At 25.0% G+C, this 13,032-nt stretch overlaps 1 protein-coding gene across 5 annotated transcripts; it reads left to right on the plus strand.

Annotated features, from left to right (window-relative positions):
* The first annotated feature begins 6,544 nt into the window (after window positions 1–6,544).
* LOC136077982 (uncharacterized) lies at window positions 6,545–8,801 on the plus strand. 5 transcript variants are annotated; one of them, XM_065792491.1, is made up of 6 exons: window positions 6,545–6,813; window positions 6,899–7,012; window positions 7,534–7,628; window positions 7,751–7,916; window positions 8,037–8,209; window positions 8,286–8,801. In XM_065792491.1, exons 1-4 carry the CDS (start codon window positions 6,720–6,722, stop codon window positions 7,781–7,783), a joined length of 336 nt encoding a protein of 111 aa, XP_065648563.1. In that variant the 5' UTR covers window positions 6,545–6,719; the 3' UTR covers window positions 7,784–7,916; window positions 8,037–8,209; window positions 8,286–8,801. The 5 variants fall into 5 exon arrangements, 4 of the variants coding, with proteins under 4 accessions (XP_065648563.1, XP_065648564.1, XP_065648560.1 ...); XM_065792492.1 differs by having other exon boundaries at window positions 6,902–7,012; XR_010637425.1 differs by lacking the exon at window positions 6,899–7,012.
* Window positions 8,802–13,032: the final 4,231 nt, after the last annotated feature.

Here is a 13,032-nt window from a genome sequence, read left to right on the forward strand (position 1 = left end):
CAACTGAGACATATTGCACGTCTTATAAATTTTAAATGTCGTCTTACTCACTCAAGGCCTCTCTTATTTAGCATGAATATTCCTAATACATATAAATTAAATGTTTTTAATGTCCTTTGTTTTATGTTTAAATGTAAAACCAATTTATCTCCAGCTTCTTTTTTTGATTTATATCTTTTTAAAAGAAAAAAAAATATCCTTTAAGAAATGATAATTTTATTAAACAACCAGTTTTCCAAACAAACTTTGGTAAACCTTGCATTTTTTTTTGTGGAGCTTTTTTATGGAACCAAATAATTTTGAAAAATTTTAAGTTTTTTTATGACTAGAATTATTATTTGATCAAAAGAAAACTAAAAGAATTAATTTTTTGAATTGAAAATATACTTATATTGTTTTAAATACAACCCAGTTTTTTTTTACACAATTATATTTTACTTTTATACAATATAAATTTGAAATATGAGAAATTTTTTTTCACTTTCTTTCTCGTTATACGGTAGCATTTTTTAGTGATAATTTATGTAAATCCAGGTGATATTCTGCGTTTCAATTTGTTTATATCAGTAGACTATTAATAATTACCACTATTAGTTTATATTAGTAGACTATTAATATTTACTACTATTAATATTTTTATTATAAGTTATAATACTGTATTACGAAATGTATATACTTCAAAAATAATTTAATATTGGAATGTAAAAGTAATATAAAGACCAGGTGGTCTCCTATTTGTGTTTAATTTTATTTATACGATAGACTTATATTATTTATTTTAACTTTAATTGATAGCATTGTATTATATTATTTATTTTAAGTTTAATTGATAGCATTGTATTATGCAGTTAAAAAGCTTCTAAATATTATATTTAATATTGTAACAAAAAAAAAAATTAGTAAACCATAAAAAAAAAAAAAAAGAAATGAAAAAAATAATAATAATAAATTACAAAAACATTGAGAAAAAAAAAAAAAATTATAAAAAAGTCAAGAGCAATTTATAAAAAACAAGAACTGAAAAATAATAACAATAACAATAAATGGATGCATGTGTATGGATGCGTATCTTCAAATGTTTGTTATGTATTATTGGAGGTGAATCATGATTTGGCGGTGATTTGGCATTTTTTTCGGCGGAATCGTAATTGCTCCGACCTTTTGTAACTTAATTTCATAAAACAATTAAACAATTTGGAAGTGTTTTGGGAAATACCTCAGAACAAAACTATTTTTATATATTCGACAATTTAGGATTTCAGTGAAAAAGATGTTTTATTTAGAAAACTATGAAATTTTTTTATTGAAATGAAAACTATTATTCCTGTTCAGATGAGTCAGTAATTCAAAAGACAGTTGTAGTTACACCACAAGAAATGAAAAGTTTATATTTATTTTATTCAAACTTCTTCAACAGCGGTTCTCTGTGAAAAGACTAATTGTCTTCTTTGACTATCCGCGTTCTTTATTTTTATTCTTTATTTATTAACGACATCTTCACTTGTAGTTTCTCTTTTGTATATATTTGCAATTTAGCTTATTTCACTATATTTGCAATTTAGCTTATTTCATTTTTTCGGTTTTTTAAAGGAGAATATGCCTCAGTGCATTATATATATATATATATATATATATATATATATATATATATATATATATATATATATATATATATATATATATATATATATATATATATATAATATATATACATATATATATATATATATATATATATATATATATATATATATATATATATATATATATATATATATATATATATATATATATATTCTTTAAAAGTCATTTCTTGTTATACGATAAGTATATAAATTGATTTTAATAAAAAAAGCATCGTATAACTATTTTTTAAATATATTTTAATATAATGATATATTAACGATATTTCGCTGACCTATTGTGGTCAGCGTCATCAGGTAATGAAAAAAACGTTACAAAATAACATAAAACCAACCATTTAAAAAAGAAGACATTAAAAAGCGTAAAATATAAAGACCAATCAAATAATATAATAGTGACGTCAGTTAAATTTTTGTTAAAATTGGTCCCCAAGTTTTTGTTTTCACATTATCCCCGTCATCTCTATTTAGAACAGTTTGCCCAATACCTATCTAGCCAAGGTTTTTGGATTCAGCCGATCAAAAGTACCACAGCATGTTTTAGAATGTTCCGTGGCTCCTGAACTCGACCATTTTTGATTTTTACTGGCTCTTTGGTGTTCTACAATTCTTGAAATAATTTTCTTTTTGGTCTCACCAATATATATACTTCCGCATGAGCATTTAAGTTCGTAAACACCCGCATTCCAGTTCGGTGGTAGTTTTGTTTTATTGTTGCATAGTATGTTATTTAAATTGGGAGGTAAAGTAATTGTTATTAAGAAATTATTCAACCAATATTAAATAAAGATTCAACTCGACTAATTAATTCAACTAGTTTTGTCAACGATGCTAAAGAATGGAAGATAGACCCTAATGAAATTCAAGTTTCATTTGATCTGGTTAAAAATTTTAACTAACGTCACTATTATATAATTTGATTGGTTCTTATATTTTACGCTTTTTAATGTCTTCTTTTTTAAACGGTTGGTTTTATGTTACTTTGTAACGTTTTTTTCATTACCTGATGACGCTGACCACAATAGGTGTAAGAAATATTGTTAATATATCATTATATCAAAATATATTTAAAAAATAGTTATACGCTGCCTTTTTTATATATATATATATATATTAATATACTTTTAAATCACATTTAAACATAATCTGAATTAGTAATAACAATTTGTTATAATAATTCTCTTACATTGGTTCCACAAAATTTGACCCGAAATGTTTATCAAAAACTTAAAAACAAAATCCAAAAGCATAATGTTTATCCAAGTTTCACGAAGTACTTTGAAGCTTTGTTTAGGGCTTTTATCCAAGACAAGACTCTTGCTTACAACAAATGCGGCATCTATTTTTTATCAACAAATGATACTACCTCATTTAACTTAGAGCATAGACTTGCACATGAATCAAAATTAAATCGATTGTCTAATAAGCTTGGAGAATCGTCTAATAAGCTTGGAGAAGTTATTGAAGTACAATAAATTTCATCCACAACAAATGTAGTTTTAGAAAGTTCTAAACAATTAGGAAGAAATTTTATAATTGATAATATATCCATATATTTTAAAAATCATTTCTTCATAAATAATTTTGCAAAAATGACAAGAAACAATAATCTCTTGTTGTATCTACTAAAAGTCAAACTTGAGATTTTAAAAACATTTTTTTACATTAGGGCAAAGATTAAAAATGATCTCTGAATTAAATAGCTTAATTATTTTCTATATTCTTTATGATTTTAATTTATACTTTTAACTTTTAATATTTTTTTTTTTGTTGCTAAAACTACTGGACGGATATTGATAGCAGTTTTTTATTGAAGTGTTTAAAACTTTATGATATATTACCTGTATAAATATTTTACAATAATAATAATAAAATGTTTTGTACTCTTTTCTTAAATGCTCAATCTTATCAATACTAACTGTACAGCTAAATGATTTTTCTTCTAAAAATAAAAAAATAATATTTTTTATTTTCCCGATTTTTAAATGTAAAAAATTGACAGAAAAGCCTAATTGAAATTAATTGCTTAACTAAACTTTTCTGGATTGCTCTGTAAAAGCGTAATATAATATCTTAACTTATGTTTGTTAAACACTGCAATCTTTTGTATATAGGTTTTCTTAATATCTGTTGATCTGTAAATTACCAAATATCAAAATATACACGTAAAATGAAATGAAAATTGATTCTGTGATTTTGTAAGTGCTGTTTATTTTATACTAACAATACTTTATAATAGCTTACCCAGTGGACACACGACGTTATTTCAACGTTGATTTACGGTTGATTTTTAGTCGCGACGTCATATAACCAAAAATCAACATTTTATCAACGTTGAAAATTCGTTGAAAACGATCAACTTAACGCGATGTTGCATCAACGTTAATTCAACGTCTATATTACGAGTTCCACCGTTCGTTTTGCATTTTGAGAACTCAAATACGCATGCGTGACTTTACGAGTCATTGATTAGGCCATCTATTGCCATTTCATAAGGTTTTGAGTTTGTCAATTTAACGATACCACATTGCTTAATTTGCGATGCATTAGTGATAAATATTAAATAGATTTTTTTTTTTATTTCATCAGTGTGTATTGCATAAAGAATTTGCTTGAATTTGTTTTAGAGTTTGTTTAAGTAAGTAGTTTTTTAGAGTTTGATTAAATTGTTTTACTATGCATGTTGGTATATTTGACTATATTAATTTTATATTATATAAATGTAAAATATATATTATCAATGTTATATATATATAAACATATATATATATATATATACATATATATATATACATATACATATATATATACATATATATATATACATATATATATATATATATATATATATATATATATATATATATATATATATATATATATATATATATATATATATATATATATATATATGTTTGTAAATATAAAAATAATAATAATAATAATAATAATAACAATAATAAAAATACTATAATATAGTATTTAGATTATTATAGTCTATATGATATATTATTAACATATCATACATTTTATGTATATATCATATGTTATATATATATATCATATGTTATATATATATATATATATATATATATATATATGTATATATATATATATATATATATATATATATATATATATATATATATATACAGCATATAAAAAAAAAAAAAAAAAAAAAAAAAAAAAATTTTATTAAAAAAAAAAAAAAAAAAAAAAATTTTTTTTATTTTTAAACACAGTCTGGTCAATTAAACTTGCGTTTTTGTGGTTTTTTAAAAAACGATTAATTTGTAATTCTTCGTTTAAAAAGTCGTTTAGTGATTATGACTGTAGTTTAAGCGATTCCCAGGTGAAATCTGAAGAGTGGTAGGTTTCTTTAAACCATTATTTTTCTTTTTGGTTACATTTTAGGAATTAGTTTAACTTTTTTTGTTTTCTTTATTATTATTATTCATGGATCAAATACAAATACAATAATCTATTTATAATTTGATGAAGAGGTGCTACACCAGGCCCCCTATGCTGACGAACATGGAGATACAGAAGCTACAGACAAAGCAGTAATTGTATCTATAAAGTTACTTTCTTATGTTTTTTTTGAAAGCTTTGATGGATTGAGCGTTCACTGCTTCTTGCGAAAGCGCATTCCATGGGGCGATAATTCTATTTGAAAAAAAGTTATACAGCTCCTCGCAGTTTCTTACCATCTGACGTACTAGTTTATGGTTATGGCCTCTTAGAATATACTTATCTTTACTTTTTGAAATTTCGTTTTTTAACATTTTGTTAATCTACTTGTAACTTCCCAGACGGCACAACTCGTTTAAAAGTTACGCGTGGTTTCTGTTGCGTGTTTAAAACTCCCGAAAACACTAAGAATAACACGTGTCAAGAATAGGGTTTTGATTCCGTGAAATTAACTACTATATATTACCAAAAAACCAGTTTGGATATTAAGTTTTTAGTGATGGTTTTTTAGTTACAAAAATGGAGTATTAAATTATCAAAAGTTTTCGCAACGAATGTAAAACCATTACTAAAAGCACGCGATTTTTAAATTTATTGCATTTTTATTATTCGGAAGGTTTTAGAGTGTGTAACAAGAACTTTCAGGAAAACATTTGTCGAGAAAATTTATATGTTAAATAAATTCAGTTTTTGTTAAGTAATAGCATGTATATATATATATATATATATATATATATATATATATATATATATATATATATATATATATATATATATATATATATATATATATATATATATATATATATATATATATATATATATATATATATATATATATATATATATATATATATATATATAAATATATATGTGTATATATATATATATATACACATATATATACACATGTGTATCTATATACATACACACTTGTGTATCTATATAATTTATACAATGTATATTTTATATATGTCTGTATAATACATATATAAAATATGTATGTGTTTATTTATATATTCCTATGTATATATGTATGTATGTATAAGTCTATATAATATGTATGTATGTATATATATATATATATATATATATATATATATATATATATATATATATATATTTATATATATATACACACATATATACATACATACATACACTTATAAATAAATGTATATGTTATGTATACGTAATATGTACTCATATACACACATATGTGTGTGTATTTCGGCGTATGTATATTTGTGTGTATTTGTATCTGTATATGTGTGTGTATTTCTGCGATGAAAATATATATATATATATATATATATATATATATATATATATATATATATATATATAATACATTTTTGTGTTAATAGTATTATTGTTTTTACTATTAGTATTGTTATTATTTATATATGTTTGAAAAATAATAGTGTTGTTCCTTTATAAAGGTGTGTGAACTAAATGCTTTAGGATATCCTATTAATGATATTTATTTAACAAAAATGAAAAGAACAAGTTCAGCATAGTGGAAAGAATATATGAAAAAATATCGATCAGTTTTAGCTGGAAATTTATTTCCTGTATGTTTAAATTTGTCTTCGAGCTACGAGGATGCACCAATATACTACCTATGCTTCATCAAATAAACTTTCTCTACCAATATTGACAGCAAAATCTAGTAATACTTTGTTGCAAAATACTGTCCGTAAGTAACTTTACTTATCTGTAAATCAATTGTTTATATTTGAAAATTGTTATGTAAATGTTAAATTAATTTTTAATTGTTTAAGAAGATACAAAAATGAGTCAGCAGTATAAAAAATATGGCATGAGCCGAAACCAGCTAGAAAATTTCTTGCATAGTCTATCTGATTGCAGAAATGATATTTTTTTTGCTGATAAAGGTAAGGGTCTATTATCAAGCAGACTATGGCTAGTGATATGCATTAGCACATATTGAACTTTTTTTGTTTTGTTTGTGTGTATGTATATATATATATATATATATATATATATATATATATATATATATATATATATATATATATATATATACATATATATATATATATATATATATATATATATATATATATATATATATATATATATATATATATAAAACATTTTTAAACCAGAATATGTGTGTTTTAATAAGCAACAAAAGATAAATTGAAAAGATTCTACTATAAGTCTTCTACTTACTTATAGTTTACTAAAATAATCTTACTAATTCTACTAAAAGTCAACTACTAAGTTTTTCACATGTTCAACAAAAAAGAGAATGAGAAAAATATTAATGGTGGTACAACTGTTAATGAAAATACTTGTATTGAAACTCTAGTTATTTATCTTTAACTTCAAAAAATTTAAAATGACACTAATATTTCTGGTAAATTTTGTTTTTGCAAATTTTATCTTTTAGGAGTTTTACTGTTATCACATAATCTAGATGAAGACAATATATTTATAGAAGACTTCAGAAACTTAATGAAGATAATAATATTAATGTTGATTAAGGTAGGTGACTATTAATGAACAGGGGGCATGTGTGCATTTGGTTTTTTTAAATATTATGTATAACATATTTATATTTATTACCTATATTTGAGTGTATATTAGTCTAATTTATCTTAAAACAGGATATTTGCACTTTAACAAGCAACAAAATCTAAATGAGATGGTTTCGAATCAACCTTTAAAGACTTCTATATTTATAAGCAAAAGTCAATTAAGAGAGGATTTACATCCTGGTACAAATGCTAATGAAAATACTTGTGAATACTCGGGCTTCTGGGTCTTTCCAAAGTAATAAATTATTTGCATTTAATTTAAAAGTTTATAATATTTAAAAAGTACAATAGTATATTTGATGAATTATGTTTCTTAATGGGTTTCATAAATTCTTTAAGGGCGTCTCTTATTTAGGTTGAAGTAGGTGGCTCTAAAAAACAATTTGAAAAGAAGAATGAAGGGTCGATTCCGTTTAAATGTACATACACAAACAAACGTGATTAATAAGGAAAAAAGCAGTTTTACTCTTCCATCGAATCATCACTCTGGTTTTTTCAAACAGCATTTTTTATAGTGCATTTACTTAGGTACAATACAAAACAATAGACTAACATAATCATTTATTTTGTTATTTATTACAAAACTTGTTTTTTTTTTTAATAGATTAAGGCGAATCATCAAAAACCATTAACAATACAGATCGACCAAAAAATCAGACAAACGAAACCTTTCCCATGGATGATGCATGCAAACGAAACCTTTCCCATGGATGATCCATGGATGATAAAATGATTGTGTCACACCATTACATAAAAAGAAATTTGGGCTACTGCAATAGTTTTTAGATAAAGATTTAAATGAAATTAAATTTGAACAGGTTACCTCAATTGAGGAATTAGTAAAGTTCGAGACCCGACTTTTAAGAAAAATTAAAAAGAACATTCGATGCTACTGGAATGGTTTGTAAAAATGCGAAAGCGTATTGTTATACGATTTTAGATTTTATAATGACGTAAGAGGCGATCAATCGAAATTAAATATTATGTATGGTAACCATGTGCCAAACGTCTTTTATTAGCTTATTTTTAATGATTTGGTTTTTTATTTCTTTGTTTATTTTTTCTTCGTAGTATTATTGTAAAATAATTTACCTTAAAAAACAAAAATAAAACAACAAAATTGTCGTAAATATAATGTAGTATATATAAAAAAAGGTTTACATGTTTAAAGCTATAAACGTGTCTAACAAAACCTACGTATTTTTGGTTTATAATTTAACCGTGCTGAACAGCTGTTCAAGCATAAGTTTGGAAAACTTATGCCTGAACTAACTTAAGGCATTAAATAAAGTTTCCGTTTGGAAACTTTATTTAATGCCATAAGTCCGTTTTAAACTATAAAAAACACGAATTTAAAACCTCTTAAAACACGAGTCTAAAACCTCAAAAACACGTATTTAAAACATAAAAAAACTCGTGTTTGAAACCTTAGAAAACACGTGTAAAACTCCAGTTAAACTTCCCGTGAAATCCACGTGTTTTTGGTTTACGCCTGGATCGTAACAAACACGTGTTTATACGGGTTTTAATTCCGAGATTAAAACCAGATGTGCCGTCTGGGTTTTTATAAGTGTACTTTATAAATGTGATGATGAAATAAATGTGAATTATTTTCTTAAACCTCTAGGTTAACAAACTTTCTAAAATTGGAGGTGAAACTATTAAAAAAAATACAAAAAATGTGATGAAAAGGTTAGTTGCTAAGGAAGTTATTTTAAGTAGATGGGTGATATTGCATACTTTGGTAAGCGCTCTGTCGTCACACTGATTTAGGGATAGTTAAGGGCTTCAGTACATACATCGACTGATTTAGGGAGAACTTGCAAGGGAGTTGATAACACATCGAAGAGTTTGGGTTGGGTCAGGGATTAAATTATTTTCATTATTATTTCTTTTCCCTCTTCTTTTTCTACTAAAAGTTACTTAAAGAAAGGTAAGCAATTTCATCACATTTTGCTTACCTATACATGCAGATCTTTATATATATATATATATATATATATATATATATATATATATATATATATATATATATATATATATATATATATATATATATATATGAAGTGTTTTCCAACCGTACAAGTTTATAAATATATATAATATATCACTTATACAAAAATTAAAAAAGGTTTCCAAAAAATTTAAAAATAAAAAATAAAAAGCAACTCAGATGAAAGCAAATTAAGAGGGAAAATTAAGGGGGTAGGGGCATATTCTGGACTTTTTCCGAAAACAATTTTTCGGATTTTTCAAATTTGACCTGGATGATCTATTATATATATGTATAATTTTTATTGAAATTGACCTATTTATACAAAAAGAAAAAGTCATTGAATTTTTGAAATTTTAAAACCATTCGGAATTCCGCGGTATACGCGGTGCCATTAGGCTACCTAACCTGATATAGTATCAAAGTTTAATATATTTATAAAAATAATAACTTTTTGTTGTAGGTTTATGACCAGTGGTTTACAATCAAAGTTCAATATAGCTGGCGGCAAGGATAAAGAGAAATTTGAAGGCACAAACATTTGTAAGGTTGTTGTTGGTAAGTCATGAGTAAAATTTTGTTTGTTATTGAAAAACACAATTTGATGCTTTGGTGCTGCTTTAATTTCAAGTTCTTGCTGTATTTGTTGCAAATTACTCCGGCAATACCTTTTTTTATAGAGAGCGTCATGCTTAGTAAAGCGACTGCTACGGTTGCTGAAGTCAGAACAGATATCATGAGTTTGTTGAAATATGCCCCCGACAGATCCAATGGTGGTGGTCGGTGCGTAAATGACGATTCGAATATGTTAATATAAAATGTATAGATAAAATGTTAACATTCTATCCATTTCTTATATAAACTCCCTTAAAATAATTTTTTAAAGATGAAATACTTTTAGCGCAAAATATTGCTTTTTTATTGTCTTTTTTTATCGCAATCCAAGTCGAGACAATTTAACATGTTAACGGTGACAATTTAACATGGCTGCAGCCTATTGGATATAAGTTATATCCAATAGGCTGTATAATTTTTATCAAATGACCAAAATTTAACGTTGAAATTAGGTTGTTTGAACGTTGTTCTCACGTCTTATCGACAATATATCAACCATCTATGGTTGATATATTGTCGATAAGACGTTAAAACAACGTAGTTTCAACGTTGAACTTTTAATTTTCATTTTATCGAAGTTGAAATATGGATGATATGTAGTCGATAAGACGTTAGAACAACGTTGAAAAAACGTTTTCATTGACGTTGTTTCAACATCGTGGTTTTCAACGTCGGATTTTGTTTCCAATTCCACCAAATTTCTTTGTTTTTAACATTGCATTTCGTCGGTTTGCGACGTTGTTTCAACGTTATTTCAACGTTATTGTGCCCACTGGGTAGGGTACAATAACAGGTATGAAATGTATTTATTTGATAATTGATGTTAATTTTTGTTTTATCTTTGTTTTAAAATGTTATATGAAATCTATTATTTCATATCTAAAAGTTGGGTAAAACACCCAGTGTTTGCCGTGCGAGTCTTTGTCATTTAGTCACTAAAAAAAAGCAGAAAAAAAATTAATTATTGATTGCTCTCATTATATTTACTGAAAAGTTTGGAAATCTAAACAAATCTTCATTGTTCTTTATCAAAAATTTAACGACCGTAACTTTAAAGATAAAAGCACAGAATTCTTAATTAGCATTTAAATATTTCCAGTCTTTGCCACAGAGAAAAAAAAATTTCAACAAATTCAAAAAAATACAAATCTGCACCCTACATCACCAAGTTTTTTGAAATTTGACACAAATATTTGAAGGCATAACTTAGGAAAGACCGTAAATTTTTTTATAAAATTCTTATCTGTTTAGGATTACACTAAAAAAAAGGGGGAGAAAAATGTCAAAAGTGTTTCTGTTTATTTTTACCCGTATACGGTGCTTTTAGTAATGCTGCAATGCTAAAATCTTGCGACCAAAAGATTTTAAAACCTGTTAAAACCGAAAACTTTAGTTTTGGATCTCTCAAAACCAGGCTTTATTTTAGTAGTTTATTTTAGGATTCATAAAATGTGCTTAATAATGTCAATAAAAAGGGCATTGACAATTATAGCTATGAAAAAGTCTGACTAATAAAAAGAAAATTTTATTTTTATTTTCTTAAAGATAAGATGTATATCAACTTTACGAACCAATTTTTTTTGGCTTTTTTGGTTTACTTGAGGAGTTATTGAGGTTTGATATGAACACAAAATTTTGTGATATTTTAAAAATCAGGCAATCTATCCCAACATTTTACAAATTAATCAAACTAAAAATTAACAGTTTAGTAACATATTTTTAGTAATCTTGTAAAAGAAAATTATAATGTATAAAAAAACCATTTGAAAAGTAAATACTCAATTTATTTGAATTTATATATGCTTTTCATTCACATTGTTTATAAATAGTACAAAAAAAAAAAATAAAAAAAAAAGATTTGATAAGACATATCAGACTCAGCATACTTGAAACTAGCTTAAATATAAAAACCTCTATTTTCTTAGGAAAACAAATTTTTTCAAGTTGTCTTTGTATAAATAGCAGCAAAGTCTTGTTTTTGTAGTCGGTACTTCAACTTTGTAAATGATGTGGACATATGGAAACCATTGGCTATCCACTGGTGGCCATTTAAATGACCGTGTAGGACCATTTGGACACATAAATTTGAAAAGCACATCTTTTTCTTCTATATTAATGTCTTCATTGACTCCTATCCATCCCTTTTGTTGATAAGAAACACAGGGATAATTACCTGGTACTAAGTTTACTGTTGTTACATGGATGTTTTTAAAGTCATGAATGAAAGCAAAATCTTCATCAAAACTGTACAACTTTTCGCCAATCTAGATAAAATAGCAACATTCGCATTTATTCCGTTTTACTTATTTTATTAAACATGTTTTATTTAATGCATTAAAAGAAAATTGTTAGTCCAAAATAAAACAAAGCTATTTTTGACGATTATTCCACACAAATAAAAAATCTATTCAAGTTTATCAACAAAAATAATGCATATTTTTAAAGTTAATAAAAAATATGTGGAGATAAAATATGATTACCCATATCTCTTTGCAAGCTTGTTATTATTGCTAAACTTTTGACTGTACCACCTATCCCACCACAAGGTTGCTTACCGTGACTAGTTGCAAAAAAGTTCCACTCAGCAAAAAGTTAGTTCCACTTAGACCGAAATCTTCAAGATTCATAATATTTTAGCAATTTTTATATTGACCTGCACACCCATCTGAAAAGTATTCAATATTTTATAATTGAGGTAGATTTGTTTTAATATCAATGCTGACAATATCAATAATTTTATACA

Source organism: Hydra vulgaris, chromosome 03, assembly GCF_038396675.1.
Source record: "Hydra vulgaris chromosome 03, alternate assembly HydraT2T_AEP".
Taxonomy (NCBI): domain Eukaryota; kingdom Metazoa; phylum Cnidaria; class Hydrozoa; order Anthoathecata; family Hydridae; genus Hydra; species Hydra vulgaris.

Bases quoted from the DNA above. Each gene is read 5' to 3' on its own strand.
- LOC136077982 (XM_065792488.1), top strand. From the start codon at position 6,720: ATGCACCAATATACTACCTATGCTTCATCAAATAAACTTTCTCTACCA. The intron at 7,013-7,533 runs GTAAGGGTCTAT...TTTATCTTTTAG, and splicing joins TATTTTTTTTGCTGATAAAG to GAGTTTTACTGTTATCACAT. The intron at 7,629-8,285 runs GTAGGTGACTAT...TTTTTTTAATAG, and splicing joins TAATATTAATGTTGATTAAG to ATTAAGGCGAATCATCAAAA.